Source organism: Apus apus, chromosome 9 (assembly GCF_020740795.1).
Source record: "Apus apus isolate bApuApu2 chromosome 9, bApuApu2.pri.cur, whole genome shotgun sequence".
In the NCBI taxonomy this organism is placed as follows: Eukaryota; Metazoa; Chordata; class Aves; order Apodiformes; family Apodidae; genus Apus; species Apus apus.
Genome location: NC_067290.1, coordinates 5,287,689 through 5,307,294, shown reverse-complemented (window position 1 = coordinate 5,307,294; position 19,606 = coordinate 5,287,689). Strand labels below are relative to the sequence as shown.

The 19,606-nt window shown below is 46.7% G+C and overlaps 1 protein-coding gene across 11 annotated transcripts in view; it reads right to left on the bottom strand.

Moving 5' to 3' along the window:
- The window catches only part of CADPS (calcium dependent secretion activator), a 215,961-nt gene that overhangs the window by 158,528 nt on the left and 37,827 nt on the right, over positions 1 to 19,606 (bottom strand). For all 11 annotated transcript variants that reach the window (XM_051627715.1, XM_051627722.1, XM_051627717.1 and 8 more), the window contains exons 2-3: positions 15,597 to 15,710; positions 10,802 to 11,134 (exon numbers count right to left, since the gene is read on the bottom strand). In XM_051627715.1, the coding sequence (XP_051483675.1) occupies positions 10,802 to 11,134; positions 15,597 to 15,710 (447 nt within the window). The remainder of the gene's footprint in view (positions 1 to 10,801; positions 11,135 to 15,596; positions 15,711 to 19,606) is intronic.

Genomic DNA, 19,606 nt, shown 5'->3' with positions numbered 1-19,606 from the left:
AATACATGCCTACTTTGATGTCCTTTTGAAGAAAAAACCTCTTTTCTCTTAAGAAGTATACCTGTTCTCTTTTTATTTTGGTATATTTTAGGTGCTAACTAGAAGATTAACCCAGCTGTATTTTATATTCATACAATACTTTCCATAGCCTGATCCATCTGACTCCCAAAGTTTCTTCTGAATTCAAATGACACTGTCTATCACATCCCAAGCTGTGGCACAAAGCATTTCTCAAGCAACATGGAAACACTGGTAGCCTCAAGAATGAAGTGCAGGGAATGGAGAAAAGGACTGGTGAATAAGATATCTATTTTAAAAATAATTCTCTTTTCTGGAATTCTGAACATAACATGGATTGGAAAGGGGTAGAAGCAGCCTTGAGGAAACCACAACTTTCAGAAATAAGATTAGAGAAAACTCAGTAAAATATTAATACAGAACTTTCAAAATATTCACTTAGGGGATGACGTATGTCACAAGACTCATCCCTATGACAAAAATGAACGATAAAAATACAACTGGAAGAGTAGTGTGCAACATTAAACTAGCACAGCACAGTGAAAACCAGTCCTGGTTCTCTGACAAGACATTCCTGGTTGAAATGAAGACCCTGGAGCTCTGGCACCAGCCTCCAGCATGACCATGTGTAACCCCTACTATGGAATCTTTCCGATAGGCATTGACAGCTCCCCAGGAAAGCCACAGGGTTTCAGTGACAAAACACGCCTGAGGGTTGAAGTGCTGCAGAGCACTGAGGTTTTCATGTGGAATTCAAATTAGATTCAAAAACCTACACGCAAAATTAAATTCTAGAGGCTGCATTGTATTTCCAGTTAAAAGGAAGAGAAAGAGAGGCATTAGCATAGTGCAGGGTCATGCACCAGTTATGTCTTATTAAGTATTCCAGCCTTCCTTAAGATAAGCAACACATATGGGTTCTTTTGCAGTTAGCAGTTCCTTGCTTAAAGAGAGAGAGAGAGAGAGGTCTGGATAACACCCCTTCTGTCTCCCAGGGCCTCTGGGGCTGATTGACAGGAACATGTACTGCAGGAAGCAAATGCTGCTCTAAGAAAAAACAAGATTACTTTCTCCAAAGGCGGCCAGTGAGGTCCTTTCTTTGACACATCTTCTGGTTCCCAACTTTGGCTGAGGGACAGACAAAGAGGAGTGACGTTTTCCCTTCCTAATAAAACACAGGACATGCTGAGGAACTGTTTTTTACATACTGTGGCTTGCACTGAATTCAGAGTTGGGGCAGCAAGAGATTGCTTGAAATAAACATGGCATTTTGAGAGCTGAATCCCACCTCTGAGAACAAGACCACATGGAAGCTCAACTCACAATGCATCCTCCAACCCAACTCTGTTACATTTTACCTTTTTTTGGGGGGAGATAAGCAACAGACATTTGATTTTATGCATCACCTTTGGCTAACACCCCCTCCATGATGGACATTTGGATTGGCTTCTCCTTGGGTAGACCCACCAGGCATTTTGAGGCTGGGCCATTCCTATGCAGATGCAACGTGCCCCACGAGATCACTGGGTTTTTCAGTGCAAAGTGGTTTCCCTGAATCCAACAACTTCTTTTCCAGTTGCTCCCCCATTTCAATCAGTAGTCTCCTCTCTGCCAGTACAAAGGGAACAACTCTGGGTTTTCTATTTTGTGCCTCTCCACTTAAAACAGTTTCAAGCTACATCTCCTAAATGTTGTCACATTTAATGATGCTCAAGAACTTTCCTTGTTTCTGTAGCTCCTGAAAAACCTTCCTCACTGCTTCAGCATCTCCTTCTGCACAGCTGTGCCCGGAGCAGTCCATCTTCCTGACCTTCCCCTCTGCTCTGATCTATTCCTACAATAAAGCTCAGAGGTGGAAGCAGCCAGGCACTTGCAGAAGCAGCAGACACCAGAACAAATTTCCCAGTCAATAACCTCAGGGCCAAAGTGTTATCCTTCCCCAGGAATTCATTGCTCACCTTATTCTTTCCAAAACGCAAGGTGGTGGTAGGGAAACAAAATTGCATTAAAGAAACATCCATTTGAAATGAGACTCCTGATCCAATGAAAATCATAAAAAAACCCCATCTGACTAAGCAGTGGGAAAGTCATGCCAACAATTAGATTTTCAGTGAAATAAGAGAATTAGCAGTCCCTAAATAGAGGGGTTAAGGTACACCGAAAATGCCAAGTAATTGATATTTTATAAGGTAACCATGGTTATTTTTTTATGCATTCCTTTGCAGCATGAATGCAGATGATGAGAAGTATTCATGGGCCAATTGAAACGAAAATAAAACTGAAGAGACGTCTTGTTGGTAATTTAAACCTTGAACTGTGGAAATTAATCAGTCCACACAGACCACAAAGAGCATTCAGCTGATATTGCACCACAAAACCTCCTCACCAAATAGACAAATAGAAACCATTTCACAGAGGATGAACATCTTGAAAATCACCCCAACTTTTGCCCTAGTGTACCTGCAGGGATCAATACTGCTGAAGCAGGAGAGATCTGGTTTGATGCGTGAAGTTGCCCACGTGGCCTCTGGATAAAGCACAACTGGTTTGAATTTAATTTGTACAAGCTGCTGGAGATGCAGAGGACTGCTGGTCCCAGCGTGCCCAGCAAGGGACCACTGAAGGGCTGGATGAGTTACTTTTCTCTGCTGCTGCTTCTTGTGATCATTTTGCATGCTTTTCCATTAGCCTAACGAGCTCTCTTGGTGGCGCTTGCCTTGCCCTTACAGGAAGGGCAGGGGAGCAGCAAATCTTGAATTCAATCCACCCCTAGAACCTGTGGCAGAGGGGCTCCCACCAGCCAAAACATTTGGCGTGGCAGCAAAGAGCAGAAATGAGGCTGGTCCTCCACTGAAGAACCTGTCTGGATGCTGACACCATTATCTGTCCCTAAATATTACACCATAAAAAGCCACTGCTTCTTTTGGTGGAGCAAGTGAGATTTGCCTAGGTTATGGTGAGGCATCCATGTCCTCAAACCTGGAGGGAAGGTTGGCAGGAGGTGGTCTGGGAAGGATTCAGTGCAGAAAACTTCTTCAGACTAATAAACATCTCTGGCTAGAGTTAGAAGAAAACAACTGACTTTTCCTCTGCAAGTCCTTACCATTGTGGCATGACATGATCATTTCTCTGCTAAACATCTGCTCTTTGGATGCACTCTCTAGCCTGGTTTCTGTAAAGGGACTGTAAAACCAGAAGACATCCATAGTAGGGCCAGAACTCCAAGTTCCTAGTGCACGAAAACATACATCCCCAACTGGCATCTAACAGGGTTAAAACACCCTCTGATTAAATGAAAGCATCTTTAATTAGTTTAATTGACCATGCCTCAGCCAAGACCATCTGCTCAGCAGCATTTGCTTACTCTTTGCAGGAGCGATTGATCAGCCATAGCTTGAGAATACAGCATTAGGCTACATCAGATTTATTTTGTTTAATAGAAGAGCTAATTTGCTTTAAATTTAATTACAGGGGCCAAGATTGCTCTCGAAGTCCATAACAGCACAGAACATAAGCTGCTCCTGCAGCTAATGGATGTACACACAGGTCCATACGTGCCTGCGCAAGACAGACACGTGGTGCTGACAGCCCTGGGGAGCGGGTCCCACCCTGGCAGAGAGGGATGGCTGCATTCTCCTCCCCAAAAGGCAGCAGGCCCTGGCACCCTGCCAGGGCCACCCCACTCACCACCATGTCCCCCTTTCCCTGCAGCTCTCCCTCGGATGCTGCAGGACACCGGATGTCGGGTGCTGGAGCAGACAGCACCAGCAGACAGCACTCCCATCTGAATCACCTCTCCTGCTCTTAATTATAAAGACACTAAACAATGCATCACCTGTCACTGTAGGGGACTTCTCTGCACCTCCTGGGTGACCTCCACCAGTAACCCCTCCCACACGGGTGCCTGGCAGCTGAGCCAGACATCACACTCACCCCTCCCTCTTACACCAACGTCATTCTTCAAAATACGGACCCTGAGCTGACAAAGGACAACCCTTCCTCCCCCCTGGAGGACCACGTGTAGCTACGTTGTGTGATTATTATGAAGGGGAAAATTTCATTCACTTCCCCACGCTTTTACCTTTTCCTGTTTCCCACCAGGAGCTAAATCACTGCTGTCTCTGGGAGCTGCTCAAGCCCTGACAGACACGCTGCGGCTGCTACAGGAGTAATTACAACCCTGCAGAAGGCTCCAGGCTGCCATTGCCGTTTCCATGGAAATAAATACTGAATTACTGGAAACAGAGTATGATGCTGTATGGATTTTGAGGCTTTTGATCATCTCAAACCCACCTTGACCCATTTTTATTGGCAGTGGCTTTGTTTTAAAGGGAGGGGATAACCTTCACAGTGTGGAAACAGGCAGAGTGACCTAAAGGTGTTCTGAAGGAGTGAAAGCAGGGGGAGGGAAGCCAAGGGGTCTGGCTGATGCTATGGGGGTTTTCAAGGGGGACAGTGGTGCTGGCTGAAGCTGCCAGTCATCTACAGCATCCAGGTGTCCTGCCCTGGAGAGAAGAGCCCATGGAGGCTCCGTTGGTCATTGCTTGCAGCCCCAGCTCCCCACCAGCCCTCCATGAAGATCTGCTTGCAGGGGCTCTGGGGATGAGCAAACCTCTGGCTCTTCTGGAAGGGTCACTATAGCCAGCCTTAGTGCTTAAACACCCAGAACTGCAGATGGCTATTTCATAGCTGCTGAGCTTCAAGACTAAGCTAGAAGAAAAGGGAATTGCTTTCTGTTCTTCAAAACTACTGAGCAGGGAACAGTAGGGAGTGATCTGACACTAAAGCCCTGGACCTCTGAACTGGAGGGACACAGATGTGCACAGAGAGGTGACTCCACACTGTGCAATGATCCTGGGCTCAAATCTCATTGCAAGGCATGGCTGGGAATTTTTCATCACAACCATCTAAAAGAAATCATTAATTTGGGAAGGACACACACAAACCAAACATTAATCCTGAGATCACCTTAACCTTCATCTCCCAGTCTGAGCAGTTACAGCAGTTACTCCACGGCAGTTTCTGTCCCTACCTGTTTCTGCTGCATCAACCCAGTTCCTCTTGCAATGGGCTCAATGCAACACAGAGAGTCAAGTAACAAAGTTCAAGGCAAACACCTGAACTGCAGAGATGAGAGACGGGCAGAAGGCAAGACACCACCTCAGCACATCATCTCTAATACTGACTTGAGCTAAAAATCAAACATTTGATGCAGGACAGAAATCCTAAATATCTCTTCTGCTAGGACTTCTGAAACTTTTATTTTTTTTGGCAGGGGAACTTTCTGCTTTGTGAGAAATGTCAGCCTTTGGGCACAGTGTCCTAATTCAGCTGCAAAAATAAATGTCAAAACAGTGAATTCTAGTTTTAAGCCAGCTCTGGTAGGCAAAATTTGGGTTGAAATGTTTCCTAGCTAAAAATCACAGGCCCCCAAAACTTATGAAACAATTGCAGTTGCCCTGGTTAGAGGCTTTCATCCTTCTACATGAAATAGTCACCAGAGAGATGGGACTTGGTCTGTGTTGTGGCTCACCCACACATGTTCACTTCTCTGATGTTTTACCTTCTATCTGGATGGACAGGAATAGATGCTGAAAAACCACAACCATGTATTACTATGCATTAGTCAGCCAGTTTGACATACATATATTTAGTGATTTGTTTTCAAATCTAACATCACAGGGAATTTGATGAAACTGGAAGCTTAGCACAGCTTAACAAGAAAGCCCCCAAGTATGGGACACTTCAGGCCCAGGAAAAAAGAGAAAGTCTGATGGTGAAGCCTGTGAATCCAGGGAGTGCTGCAAGGACAGCCCAGAGTCCAGTGCTTCCTCCAAAGGGGTAGGATGGAAATGTGCAACTCATCCCAGGTTTGGTCTGCACAGCAGCTACTGCCGGGGATTCACTGAACAGCACTGTACCAGCTTCTTTTCTCACTGTAGCTAAAAATGACTTTCAAACACAGCTTGAGATTGAAAAGTAAATCACTGCCCTGCAGCTGGGGAAGAGCAAGAGAGGGAGAACACCACAGCCTAATTTTCAGAGATGCTGCTGCAGTTCAGCTGTCATGAAGGTCAGAGGGAAATACAGGGCTCGTGCCCAAGGAAACGCCGACTGCAGCAAAGGCCAAAGTTTGGAGCTGCCCAGCACTTAGAGAAAATAGCTCCTGCATGACTCTTCCACAGCTGTGGGTTAATTATAAAGCAGCAGAGCTAAACCCAAGCCTTGCCAATGGCTTCTGGACCAGAAACCCCAGATTCAAACACCCTTCTCCCCCTCTCGCACAGCAGAGGAGCTTGCTGCTGGAGCCGGAGATCCCCAGTTCCCACGCTGACTCCAGTGGAGTGGAAACACCAAACCACACAGTGTGAGTTATGCAAAAAATGTAAGCCTCTATGTGTTATTTAAAACATTATAGTCAGATGTTGTACTTAACAAAACTGTTACCTCCACAACCATTCTGCTTCAACTCCACTTCCCATCTTTGTTTCCTAAAAGCCTTTCCAACGGCATCAATCCCTTTTGCTATCTCAGATCCTGCTGTATCACCACTATCAAATTAAGAATACACTTATCTCATACCACCTGGGGATACTGGATTAAAAAAATCCCTTTAGAAATCATCCTCCTGCACAAACAGAATATTATTTCAGAAGTGAATGGAGACACAGTCCCAGTGATGTAATCATTATGCAATTACTGAATATGATGTAACAGAAGACCACAGAGAGAAAAACACCTTCTTCCAGACCACAGGAAAAGTTCAAGGAAGTGTTTGGGGTCTCAGCTCATATTCCTGCTCATGCTTTAGGAAGACAATAACTAGTAACTCTTCTCACACTTGGCCTCCTTGCACACCTCTGGGGCAGTTCCACCCTGCACACCAAAGGAAGGGAGAGGATGTCAAACCAGCCAGTCCCTCCACTCCCAGCCCATGGGAGCAGCAGGAGAAGCCATCAGCTTTGCTTTTCTAAGCACCAGTGACTGCCTGATAAACTGCATTAACAGCACTGTGCTGCTGCTCTAGAAAGAGCTGTGGCATTCAGACAGCCTGCCAGGGAAAAGGCTCCGTTTTCCAATCCCTCCCATCTACAGAAGATAAACGTAAATAAAAAAAAATCCTATACAACACCAAACCACCACTGGGAAGCTGGTTACTGCCCTCAGCTTTGTTTGGGAGGTTTGCTTGGTCTCCACATGCAGCCTGGGGCTGGCAGCATGGGGGGCTCCCAGCCAGGGTCCGTGGTGGGCTCCAGCAGGAGCTGCCTGTACCCTGCCCAAGGGAGGAAAGCAACTGTATTAATCACCCACATGTGTGCAAGTTGAGCCCACATGGCATTTCTGGGAATACTACACTTTTCAGCACATCCAGGAACAGACAGTGTTTTCCTTCTCCTTAAAGCTTATTCACAAACAGAGTATATAAAATATTTTGTTCTTAAGAAACAGGCAACAGAAGCTTCAAATTATTAAGAAAAAGATTCAAGTTGTCTTTCCAATTAACTCTGACGAGACAAGAGTCAGACCAACAGTGTCTTCTCACGAAGGTCAATGAGCACTGCTGAGGCTGAAATGCAATCCAAGCTGAACCAAGACAGCACAAAAAATAGAAAAAAAATGCCCATTTTTAGGGATGAAGGGGCCAATGCTACAAAGCTCAATGTGTGGGATCTGTGCTTCAAGCATGGCTGCAGGCTGAAGGGTGTTTGCAAACCCAGCCAGGAAGAGAGCTCACTGCTGGTTGCAGGACAGGCTGGCAGAGCAGAGGTGTCTACAAAAGATGACATGTCAAACAGAGAGAGGCAGATGAGGGAAATGAAAATTTATGAAAATGCAAAGTGGCGGGGAGAGACTGAGCAGCTGGAATGAAATCCTACAGAAGCATGTCCCAGCCCTGCCTGTCCATGCACAGCAAGGACATGTTCCTCCCTTCCAGCTGCCTGGGTCCCTTCCCACCCAGCACCCATCCAGGCTGCTGCAACGCCATAAACACAGTTCTTCTCTTTCCAGATGTCTCTGGTTTTAGTGCTGTAATGTTGGCAGGTATCTCTGGTTCTCTGAGTGATGTCTTCACACACTGGAGATGCTGCTGGTGGAGAGCAGCTTGGCACAGTCTGGGGGGTTACAACACAGGAGAGTTTCCAAGCCACAAAGGGTAGAGCCCAGGGCTTGACAGGGCAAGCTCCAGCCTGGAGCAATCAGGAACCCAAGCTCCTGTTGTGGCTTTGAAATCTCCCCTGTACGAACACCAAAAGCTTTTGGAGTTACAGTAGGAAATAATTTACTATTAGAGTTTAGGAAGGAAAATTTCCTACTTCAGGGCTGATGCCCATGCTTCATCATGAGAGATCAGGAAGGAGCATTCATGGGGTGAAAGGGGCAGGATACTGAATCACTGCTCATTGCATATCATTTTCCACTCTCCTCTGCAGCTCGGCTGCAGAGATCACACTAGCCAAGTGGTGTGTACCTTCAACCCATGCTGGGAACTCCCCATACAAACAAAACCACTTTTTTGGTTGACAAGTTTTACTTATACCCTACAAGAGACTGGCTGCAAGTCATGGCTGGAACCCAGTGGGAAGAAGTGGTAACAGCAACGTTGGTGCTTCAGAACAAGACCGAAGTGCAGAGTAGCTGCTGGTGCCTGGGGAGCTCCAGAGATCCCTCTGGTACATCCCACATGACACGACCACAGGCAGCACCCAAATGAGGGTTCCCACAGCACTGCCTGCAGTTCTGCTGGGTGCTCCCTTCCCCATAGCACCTAATGGGAAAAGCAACCTGCTCCCAGCTCCACTCCCCATGGGGGAAGCTCCGACCCCACCATGCCAGCAGCACAGCACTGCAACCACTCACACTGCACCCCAGAAACACACCAAACAGCAGAACATCTGCTGACATTGCAGGCTCTGAACCACACTGTGTTAAAGGGCTTTCCCTTCTGCATAGCTAATCCTTACTAGCCAGGTATTAAAACCAGAGTAACTCCTGTGCTAATACTCACTTTCAACAGAAATTATGTCTTTCTCTAAAAGCTTAAATTACAGGTTTGCTGCCACTGAGTATTAGAAAAGACCCAGAATTAAATCCTTCACTTCCAGAGTAAAGCCAGGAGCTGCTGCAGGAAACAGGTTGGTCAATGCAACAGGGCAATTTGCAGGGAGCAGCCACAGGGTTCACGGTGTCAGCCAGAAGGGCTCTCATAAGCAGAGATCATCCAAAAAGCAGGGCAGCCACTTTAAAATACTGGTTTCTGCATCCCTAGGAACCACAAAACCAAGAGGGTAGGATCGTACACATGCTCACACAAAACCACCCCAGAATCACAGAAGTTTTTTAGTTGGAAGGGACCTTAAAGATCATCGAGTTCCAACTTCCCTGCACGGGCAGGGACACCTTCCACTAGGTGTCCCTGCCAGTTCCTTAGCTGAGCACAGGTCAAGGTAGGATGAGAGAGACAGGGCTTGAGTGGGTGCAAGTTAAAAAAACAACTGCAGCACTGACTCAGATCTCAACACATCACTGAAAATACTACTGTTTTGATTTTAAAGAAGTCTTCCATCCAGGGATGGAGGCACAAAATCTGGTTTGTAAAGATAATTTATGAGGACTGATCCAGTCATTGCTATTGCCTTTTTGTCATGAAGATGCCTTACTCAGGGACATTAATTATCCTCTGCCCCTTCTGCCATAAAGGTCTGAGATGAAGACGAACAAATGTGAGATAATTAAGCTCTTTACAGGAGGAAAAAACAGATCAAATATAATTTTCTGTATCTTAAAAAGAATTGGAAATGGCTAGACAGAAGACAGACAGAATAGGTCTCAAATGTAGTAATTTCAGCAAGAAGTTGAACCCCTGAATTACGGGAGAGAGACTGAGGTCTGCTTCTCCAAAAACTTTCCACAGCATTACCTTACCCTGCCCGTGACTCTGACATCCTTTATCCTGCCTGTGATATTTATATCTGAGAGCAGGGGACTATAATCTGGGTCACCAAGAGCCAGGACAGCCACTGACATCCCTCACTGAGAGCTGCTGGAAAGGCAAGCAGCTCTGCAGAGTCCCAGCTCCACACCTCTGGGGAACCGGAGTAAAAAATAAAGAGGAATGGGAGAGGCTTTATCTGTGGGAACTCCTAGTGCAAGCAGAGCCAGCATTGTGGGGGTTCATGGGGGTATGGGATGCTTTCTCCTTCCACCACAGTCATCTGGGGGTCACAGAGGCTCCCCTCTAATTAAGGAGAATGAGCACAATCTCAATAAGAGTTTGCATCAGACGTCCACCCTGCGGGCATCTGAGCTTCAACTGCTAACAAGGTTATTGCAGGCTGCAAGGACGTATTTCTGTCATTTAGATGGGTGATGTGACAGCAGAAAGGCAAGCAAGTCACAGCAAAACAGCCCACTTAGGCACAGAGACCTGCTGATCCAGACTCCTCGCTGGAGGAACAGAAGTTTCCCAATGCAGCAATCCTATGGGGTTTCAGGAGAGCAAATTTACATAAAAACCTTCTGAAAGATCTGCTGAAAACCCTAAGAAACCAAGCAGGAGAAAACGAGCACGAACAAGAGGAGGAGGCCCAACCGGACAGCCAGAACAGTGCAGAAGTCCAGCCACAAACCATAAACACTATTGCTGGTGGAAATTCTCTCAAAAGCAGTCTGGTCAGACCCAAAGCTTCCAGTTTACAACAGCAGTATTTCGCATTGGCAATCCCTTCCCCAAGAAACCCTCATCCATTTCCACCCAGCCTGGGAAGAGGACCTTTGGCCTTACCTGGCATGCATTGTACAGAAGCTGATGCTCAAATTTCTTGATCCCCAAAATGTTCTGGAACATCTCGTAGAGCTGCTCCTTGCTGAGGATGAGCTCCGAGGCAGCACTTGCTGTCATCCTGGCCTGCTGCTTGCGGGGATCCTCCTCCCCACGGTAAATAGCATCAAACTTTGCCATCCAAGAGCTCAGGACTGTCTCCTTGCTGAGCCCATCGATCTCTGGCAGGCTACGCACTCTCTTCTCAATGTGCTTCTTGAAGACCTCCCTGGAGTCATTTGCTGAGCACCCTCCACTCTGCACCATCCTCGCAACACGGTCGCTCTTCAGGAACACCTGCAAAAAAAGGGGCAACTTCAAATGGTGTCAGTTAAAAAAAAAATTAAATCTCCCCTCCTTAAGTACCATAAAATGTGGTTTCAGCACTGGGAAACATGCTCACTGACTGCCAGTTGTCTTCCCAGCTCCTCACTCAGCAGCCACATGTTGCCAGATGGACAGAAGTTTCAGCTGTACCTTGGGAAGAGTAATGAAATCAGGCGAAGCTTCTGCTTTTTGTCCACTAAAATGGAACATTCTGATGCAATTAGGACTTCACGCGATGTTGCAGTCGCACCTCATCAGATCCATAAATGCCCTCTGGGAAAGGTAAGATTCTATTTTGCTCTATCAAATGGTTTAATAAGGAAGTTATTGCACAACTCCATCCACCTGGCCAAATTCTGCCCTGCCAGAGGGAGCCCAGTCATCCCATTCTACTGAGCAGCACTGCATTGCATTTATCCCAGTAGCCAAGCCCCTGGGAAACCTCTGACCAGCACAAGGACCAGGCTTACATTAAGCTGCTACACCAGAGGAGATCTTTGCAGACTGCCCTGCTGTCACAAGATGACAGGAATGGCAGTGCATTAATTAATTTAATGTTACCTTCAGTGAACATGTGTCTCCACCTCTCCCGTAAGCCGATCTTTCCAACATGAGTAGCCAGCACTGGAAGTTAAAACATCCCAAGAAAGGACAAGAATGAGCAGCCTGATCTTTGCAGACTGGTGGGTGAACACCAAGGCAAGTCAGATCATTCAAAGGCACACAGCCTGTGGCATGGCCACCGGTGGAGAAGGCCAAATCCTTTCCTGCTCCAGCTTTGCTAAAGTAGCACAGGATAGTTCAGCATGGCTTGAAGCTGCCTGGGAAGGCTCTGCAGAGAGAGCAGCCTGCAAGGGGCAGGACACTGACAGCAGGAGGGAGAAGGCATTTGGTGAAGATGCTCCTACCACTGCAAGAAGAGCAGAAAGGTCAAAACACAACAGATCCCCAGGAGATGCCATGGTAGCAACACGGAGCTGAAGGGTGAGAGAGGAACATGGGGATACTTTGTTGGCTCTCCTCTCCCAAGCCCTGAACACAGGAGAGAAATCAATGCCCAGCAAGAACTGCTGTTTTATTAATGATGCTGGGAATGGATGAATGCAGCAGGCTGGGAAGAAGCTGTGCCAGCAGAGGGGTGTATCTGTCAGCTCTCAATAATTAAAGAGCTTGAAGATGACTTAAGGACATGGTAGATTTTTTAAATACCACTCAACAACACAGCACTCCATGTTCCCAGATGCTTGATGGCACAGGCATCTGTTGGCAGTGGTACTGGGTTTTTCTCCAGGACCAGCCCAGAAATACCATTGAGGAAGAGCTGGGCTGTTTCCTTCCAACATCACTGTGCTGGGGAGTGCTCCCTGCAGATGAGACAGACAGGACACCACCAGCTGCCTCTTCAGTCCACGCTGAAATGGTAACAGCACACACTTTTTTTCTTTGCAGAGCTTAAATACGAGTGATAACACCCTGGCTGTGTGCAGGTGCTTTTAAGTAATAGGTGAGAGCTATGAAAATCCCAGCTCCCAACAGAGCTGAGGCAGTCCCCAGCACACTGGCTGCTGGGAACAGTGGGAGGTCACAGTGAATGTCTCTGCTGTGGCATCCTCAGTTCCCACATCCCCTCTCAAACCATTCACTCCAGGTGTCCTTGGCCTGACCCTGTGTGACAGCACCAGTGACTTCCCACACCTGCCAGCAGCTGCTGTTACCTGTGGCCCTCAGGCCTGTCAGAGAGGTGATAGCACCTAGAGCAGAGGTACCTGGCTTCTTGTCTTTCCTCAGTGCTGATTTTCCTCCTCCAGTAGAGAGGAGAGGGGGGCTGTAGCTGGCAGGCACCAGGCAGGCACTGGGCAGCACCAGCCGGACACAAAGCAGCAGGAAAAAACCATGAAACAGGAAGATAACAAAGACAGAAGAGGTGTTCTGTCCTGCAGAGCCAGCTGCTTTCTTTAGAAATACCAAGCAAAAGGCCCAGCTGTAAGACTGCCCAGCTGTAAGACTGCCTAGCAGCACTGCCAGGAGTCAAGAATTCCTGGGGCAAAATCCTAGTGTGGATGCACACACTGGCACAGGCAGAGAGGAGCTGGCCTCTGGGAGCTGGGTCAGGCATCTCCTGCCACATCCACAGATGAATCCCCAGGTCACGTGTGGTCCTGGCTCTGTCTGCCAGAGTGGAAATGGGTCTAACAAAGCACTTCCATAGCACCTGCCAAAGGGGCTGCTGCATGAAGTGTTGGTTGACAGAAGCTTTACTCATTAGAAGTAAAAGAACAAGAGACAGGCTCTCTTGGAGTGTCTTTTGGAGTGTGCTGAGTCCACCTTGCACACACGGATCTGCAGCATTCCTGCAGGCCCAGTGATGCTCTGCAGACCAGCAGTGGAGCCTGCTCAACTCACTCAATCGTTTGACACCAGCCTGTGACCTAGCCTGGGACTGGCAATCACACACTTGCCCCTCAACAGCAAACTTAACAGCAGAAGGTGGCCATGCAAACACATCCTGGCAAGAGCAAACACATCCCTGACCTACTATGTCATGTTTACCTCTTTCTTTCTCCAGCAAAAAAAAAAAAATAATCCTTCCTCAGGTAATGATCCTACTTTGCACTGATCATAAGTGAACCCCTTAGAAGCACCAGCCATGTCCTACACAGAAATGGCTGATTTCAGCTCAGCAAAGAACCAGGTTTTAGTATTTTCCAAGTTATCATGCAGCTTTGTGAGCCAGTACCTGAACACTGATTTCTAGATAGCATCCATCCAAGGGACAGTAAATTGCACAAACCCTTGAGATTTGCAGGAGCTGAGATAAGAAGGGTCTGGTGTGATTGCCCAGGGTGGGCAGCTCTCTGCAGAGAGGGGAGGAGAGGCACCCTCAGCAGGGAAGGTGGCTCAGGCACTGAGCAAGGACAGGGTTCTGTGGCCAGGCTTTGCCTCCTGCCACCACAGAGGGGTCCTAGGAGGACACAGGCACAGCTGTGCCTCAGCTGCACAGGAGCTGAAAGTACATGGTGGTGAATTAAAGGAGACCAACAGTTGGAAAAGAAGAAAAAGGAAGTTGTGCTAAAGGACATAGTGATGCATTAGGCTGTTTTGGGGCCTGTTTTAAGAGGACAGAGCCAGTAGTGTGTCCTTTTGAACTGAAGACACGGGGCTTGCAGACATCTCGTGCTCATCAACTGCTCTGGGTACATTTGCTCCTCTGGAGTAATTACACAGCACAGGAGCTCTGGAGCTGGTCAAGACAAATTTTCAGCCTGACCCACCAGTGAAAAAGAGATGCATTTTGCCTGTTTTTAAGCAGTTTATTTTTCCTGCCTAACAGTCTTATTGGAACAAATTATTCTGCTCTTATATCCTAAAGCGTAGCTCATGCCATCTTGAAAACCTTCTCTGGGAGCACCTGTTTGGTGAAGCTGTGATAAACTGATGATCCCTTGGCAATTTATTTTCTGATAACAGATGTAAATTACTCTCAGCTTCCTTCCTGTACAGAGAATGATGGGGCAGTAACTAATAGGCCAGTTTAACAGAGTTAATCCAGACATATTTTTTGCTTTCTTTACACAGAAGCAGCTGCTGGCATTTTTTATAGAGTTAAAATTCTCTTCAGTTTTAGTATCTGATTTTGGTCCCCTCTTAAGATTCCACTTCCAGAGAAATATTTTATGTAGGCAACTCAAAGTCTTCACCTTTTCTGACAGAATAGCTCTAGGGAGAAAGAGAAATGGTTTGCAGAAAGCAAAAAGAATAAGCAACATTCCTCATACAAATCACAAGCACTGATTTTCTTCAAAACCAGAAGCTCTTTCCTTCTGAGAAAAGATATGAAAAGCAGCATTAAGGGCTGCAAACCAAGAGGTGCAAAAAGACAGACATGTATAATTATGAATGATGCTTCATGTTCTTCAGTATCATCCAGTTTTGTAGATGTACATCCTCCTCCTCCCTGCCCCTTTGCTTTACAGCACTTGTCATACCAAAGTGAACAGACAAGACTCTTGCTGAAAATCCCAGAGTCAATTAGACACAAAGCAAAACTGTCAGCAAGAACTGAACATGCTGCCCAGTTTTCTCTTGGTATTTTTCATAGGGAGCAGGTGACATTTATTTTATACTGTGTCATCTTCCCTTTTATAGAGTACACTGTGTAAAAGCATCAAGAAGATATTTTTCAGCTTGAAGGAAGGGTCATCTTCCCCATAACCAAGCTGTAAGATACACCAGGGTGTAGTGGTTGCCACAACTGCTATGTGGTTCCATGTTCACACGCTGAACTTCACGAACATTGTGATGAACCAGACATCAGATGGAGGAAGCCTTGCAGTTGCCTGTGTTTTGTGCTCTTTGATAAAAGGAAATCCATCAGTTCAGAATTCGACCCTGTCTGTGAATAGGGGTGAGAAGAGGGATTGTCTCTTCTTACCTCGTAGTAGCTCTGGACAGCGTTTATGAAGGCTTCATCTGCCACAATCTGTGTTTCTCCATTCAGAAAGGCCTGGAAACGATCTTTGATGGTCTGGAGCTGCTGCTTACTTATCTGCAAAACATGCCAAAAGGAGAAAATTAGTAAAGAAAGGTTTACCTATGAGGAAAAAAACCCCATAATTCTGCTGCACCATCTTATTGGAGTGACTGTAATGTGCACTTCTGCTCTCCTTTGAGGACAGCAGCAGTAGATGAGGAACCAGCCACGGGTGGGTACTCACACGCTTGTGCACTCTTCACCCTGCCAAGTTCATTTAAGCATCATGAGCACTTAAAACCACCCTGAAGATCATTTCTAAACAACTCTGCTGCCACAAAACGCACACAAGGTTTCCCCGCTTCAGGTATACCTAGACCAACAGCAAGCTGCTGTGGGAGTGCAAGAGGCTGTTCCAGTGCAATCTCTTCCCATTTAGCCTCTCCTCCCCACAGAAGATGAGGTTTCATCACTGACTGGGAAGCCTTGTGAGGTGGTTGTTGGAACACAGCACTCATCAGTGCTCCAGAACTTGGGTCTTTCCTCATTTGGGTTTTTTTCCTTGTTCATTTCTTCTGGCTTGTAACATATAAAACACCATCCAGAACCAGTGGTGGAAGAGTTTACTGCTAACTCAATGCCAAGGAAATAATCTGAGGGCAAACCTGTTCTCATCCAAGCAATCTCTCTCTGCTTTCTCTTTCCTGCTCAAAACAGTTCCTTACCAGCATACAGCTGCTATAACTTACAAGACAGTTTTAATTAGGGCACAATTTACAACAACAGAAAGTTTGCAAGGGTTTGTTCCAGCCTTGTAAGATAAGATGCCATCATTCTGCCAATTGATCTGCCAGTTTAAAACCAGACAGAGCTAAACCCCCACCTCTTCAGCTTATAGCACAAAGTCACAGCAGGCACATAAGCCGTGTCCCAGCAATGCCCCACACAACATCTTAAGATGCAGGTGACACAATGAAGCAGTGCAGATACGGAACTGATCCTCCTTGTTGGAAGATAAGAATTCATTCAGACAAACAAGAAGGAGGCAAACAAGATGTATATAAGACAACTTCAAATTTAAAGGGAAAAGAAAGCAGCTAGACTTTGGACAACGATTTACTAATGATCAAAGTCTGAAGAAGAGGGGGTTTTTCTCAGCTGTTTGCCAGCAGGAGAAATGAGCCCATTAGAATGGAGAAGAAAAATAAAATTAATGGCTCCAAGTATTTAAATAGCTTTGAATAAAGTATCAAAAACTACTGAGATCCAAACAACTAGAGCATAATGAAGCCTGGTAAACACAGCTAGTGATAAAAAGCAGAAAAGGGACCACTTGGAAAATGCAACAATAAATATCACTAGATCTAGACTATGCACCATGCAGGGTGTTTAGGGACTGTGGTAACGAACATCATGAATACTGGTAATTAATTCTGCAGCACCATGCTGAGGAGGGCTAGGGAGCAGCAGCCATTTGATGTGATAATCTGGGATTAGTTGATCCTGGGGCTTATGGAGAGGTGTTCAAAGTGACAAAGCAAGACTCTATGTGCTCTGCTTCAAAAAACATGGGACAGCCTTTGTCATCTCCACGGGTGCTGGAAAGGCAGGTCATTCCCACACCCAGGGCAGCAGCCCACACTCCATAGGGTCTGACACACCCAACAAGACTCAGCACCACAGAGCAGGAGCAAGGACCATCCCTCTAACCTGACCCACCTCAGTGTTGGTCACCATCTGAAGTGAGCCTGGTGGAAAAAGCACTACCTGTTGGAAAAGCACTGCCAACAGCTCCTGGCTTTATGGCTGGAAGGATCTAATTTTTTGGCTGCAAGAGTCCATCTGCCACGCCAGGCACCTAAGACCACTGTGGTGTTTGCCAGTAGTACCCTAGACATCAGGAGCCCCTGGGGAACACATGCAGCATCTGACAGAAAACACACTCCAATATTATACGAGCTGATAGGAGCTACTGATGGAATTGAAAACTGGGTCAGTGATATGAGGAGCCAGAGACAATGTAGTGATCAAGTGGGAGACACCTGTGGGAAGGCGCTAGGTCTGGTTTTATTAAGCATTTAATTATCTGGAAGCAGAGAAAAGCAGGTTGTTAATTAAATGTATCGACAATTTTGTATTAGCACCCATTGTGATCATCAAGCAGAAATGATGAAGCAATAGAGGCCTTAAGAAACCAAGAAAAGAAACAGGAAAACTACAGGTAACATCGAAATCAGGGTTCTGAGGCACAAGGAAAGGCATACTAAGAGCATAGGTACTGTGAGCAAAGAGTTTTTAACAATGTGCATGGCATTTTTATTTTATTTTTTCCCCAGATTATTTCTTAGGACAACCTCTAGAAGTCTTTGCTTGTTCAATACCTATAATGCCACCTTAGCAGCAATATCTCATGCTCCTTCCTTAATATTGAATGGGCTGCCTTCAAAACCCATGATGCTCCTTGAAATCCCCACAAACTCCCAATACACCAGCTCACACAGGAGCTCCCTGAGGGCTGTGGAAATGAATCATCAGATTTGAAGTGCCAGTTGCCTCCTCCTCGCCCCCAAGCTCTATGCAAGTATTTTCCCTGCCAAGAGAAAGGGGGATCCTCTCCTCTCTGATCACACCAGGCTGCAGCACAGCCCAGTCCTTGGCTAAGGGGACCCTCCATCTTCCCTCCCTGTCAGGCCATGAAGCAGCACTGGGGTATTGATCTGTGCCTGCATCACTGTGATGGGTGTCGTCATGAACGCAGCCAGTCTGAACCAAAAATAAGCAGCTTTCATAGTAAGTTTAGCTTCTGCAGACACCTGCTGCAGAAAGTCAGCACCTGCAAGGGAACAGAGGGGACCAGACCTGCAGCCAATGAAACCTGTCCAGCACACTCCACCTCCCAATTCATGCCTCTTCTCACCCCACCAAGGGTCAAGGGCATCACTGCAGAATCCCAAAGCACCCATGGGGGAGCTGGAGGCAGCACCCCTGACAGGGGCTGGACTGGGGCACGGGGCAGGCCCAGGGTCACACTCCAAAGCCTTTAAGCAGGGCCAAGTGATGCCACCAACCCATCCATGGGCTTAACAGAGCATATGCTCTCAATGCTCACCTGGAAGCTTAATTGATCCAAAGGCAGGGGTGTCATTTTATCAGCTAGCAATCCATACAAAGTGAGCCAACAGCTTCTGCAGATCCAGTAAGTCCACTAAGGGGCCAATACAAACCACTTCTCACTTAGTTACCTTCCATCGTGTGCTTACAAATAGCAGAAAACAACAGAATGACTTCCCCTTGGAAGCACATCAGTACAATATCACAGCCTTGGCACCAGCCTGGTGGGAGGTGAAGCCCTGCTGGGTTGCAAGCCCAGTGGTGAGAGGCTGGGGGAGCAGCCCCTGATGTAAATACAAAGCCAGGTGCCTGCACACAGAAGAGAAGCAGAGCAAGCAGAAATACTGTAGTGGATGGATGAGGTTTATTCTGTTTACCTTCCCACACTTTTCCAACCCCCACTGCCTTTTCCCACAGGAAAACAGAGGCTGTTAAAGAAATAACAGTCACTTCTCGTTTGACAGAGACTGCAGAACATTCCACAAAGTGACTCTGGACACAAGTGACCTCTCCCAGGTTCATACCGTGGTGTTTATGCAGCAGAGCGTTTCACAGCCTTTAGGTGTCTAAAGCATGTGAGACTTAAGTTGCCAGATACAAACATGCATATTAAAAATGGAATTAATTGAGTCAGTGATGATGAACTCCTGGCACAGGCATCAGGCAGGGCACCCATGGAGCTTTGGGCTGGCAACCCTAGTAGATTGCACAGCTTTTGATGGGAAGCTTGGCAGAGGTCTTCTCCATAATGGATTAAATTATGGGGAAGAGCTCACCAGTGACTACATCTCGGCATCCAAATGCTTCCTACCTTCTTGCTCTAACTTTTTTGGTTTTTTTTATGAGAAGCTGCAGCACAA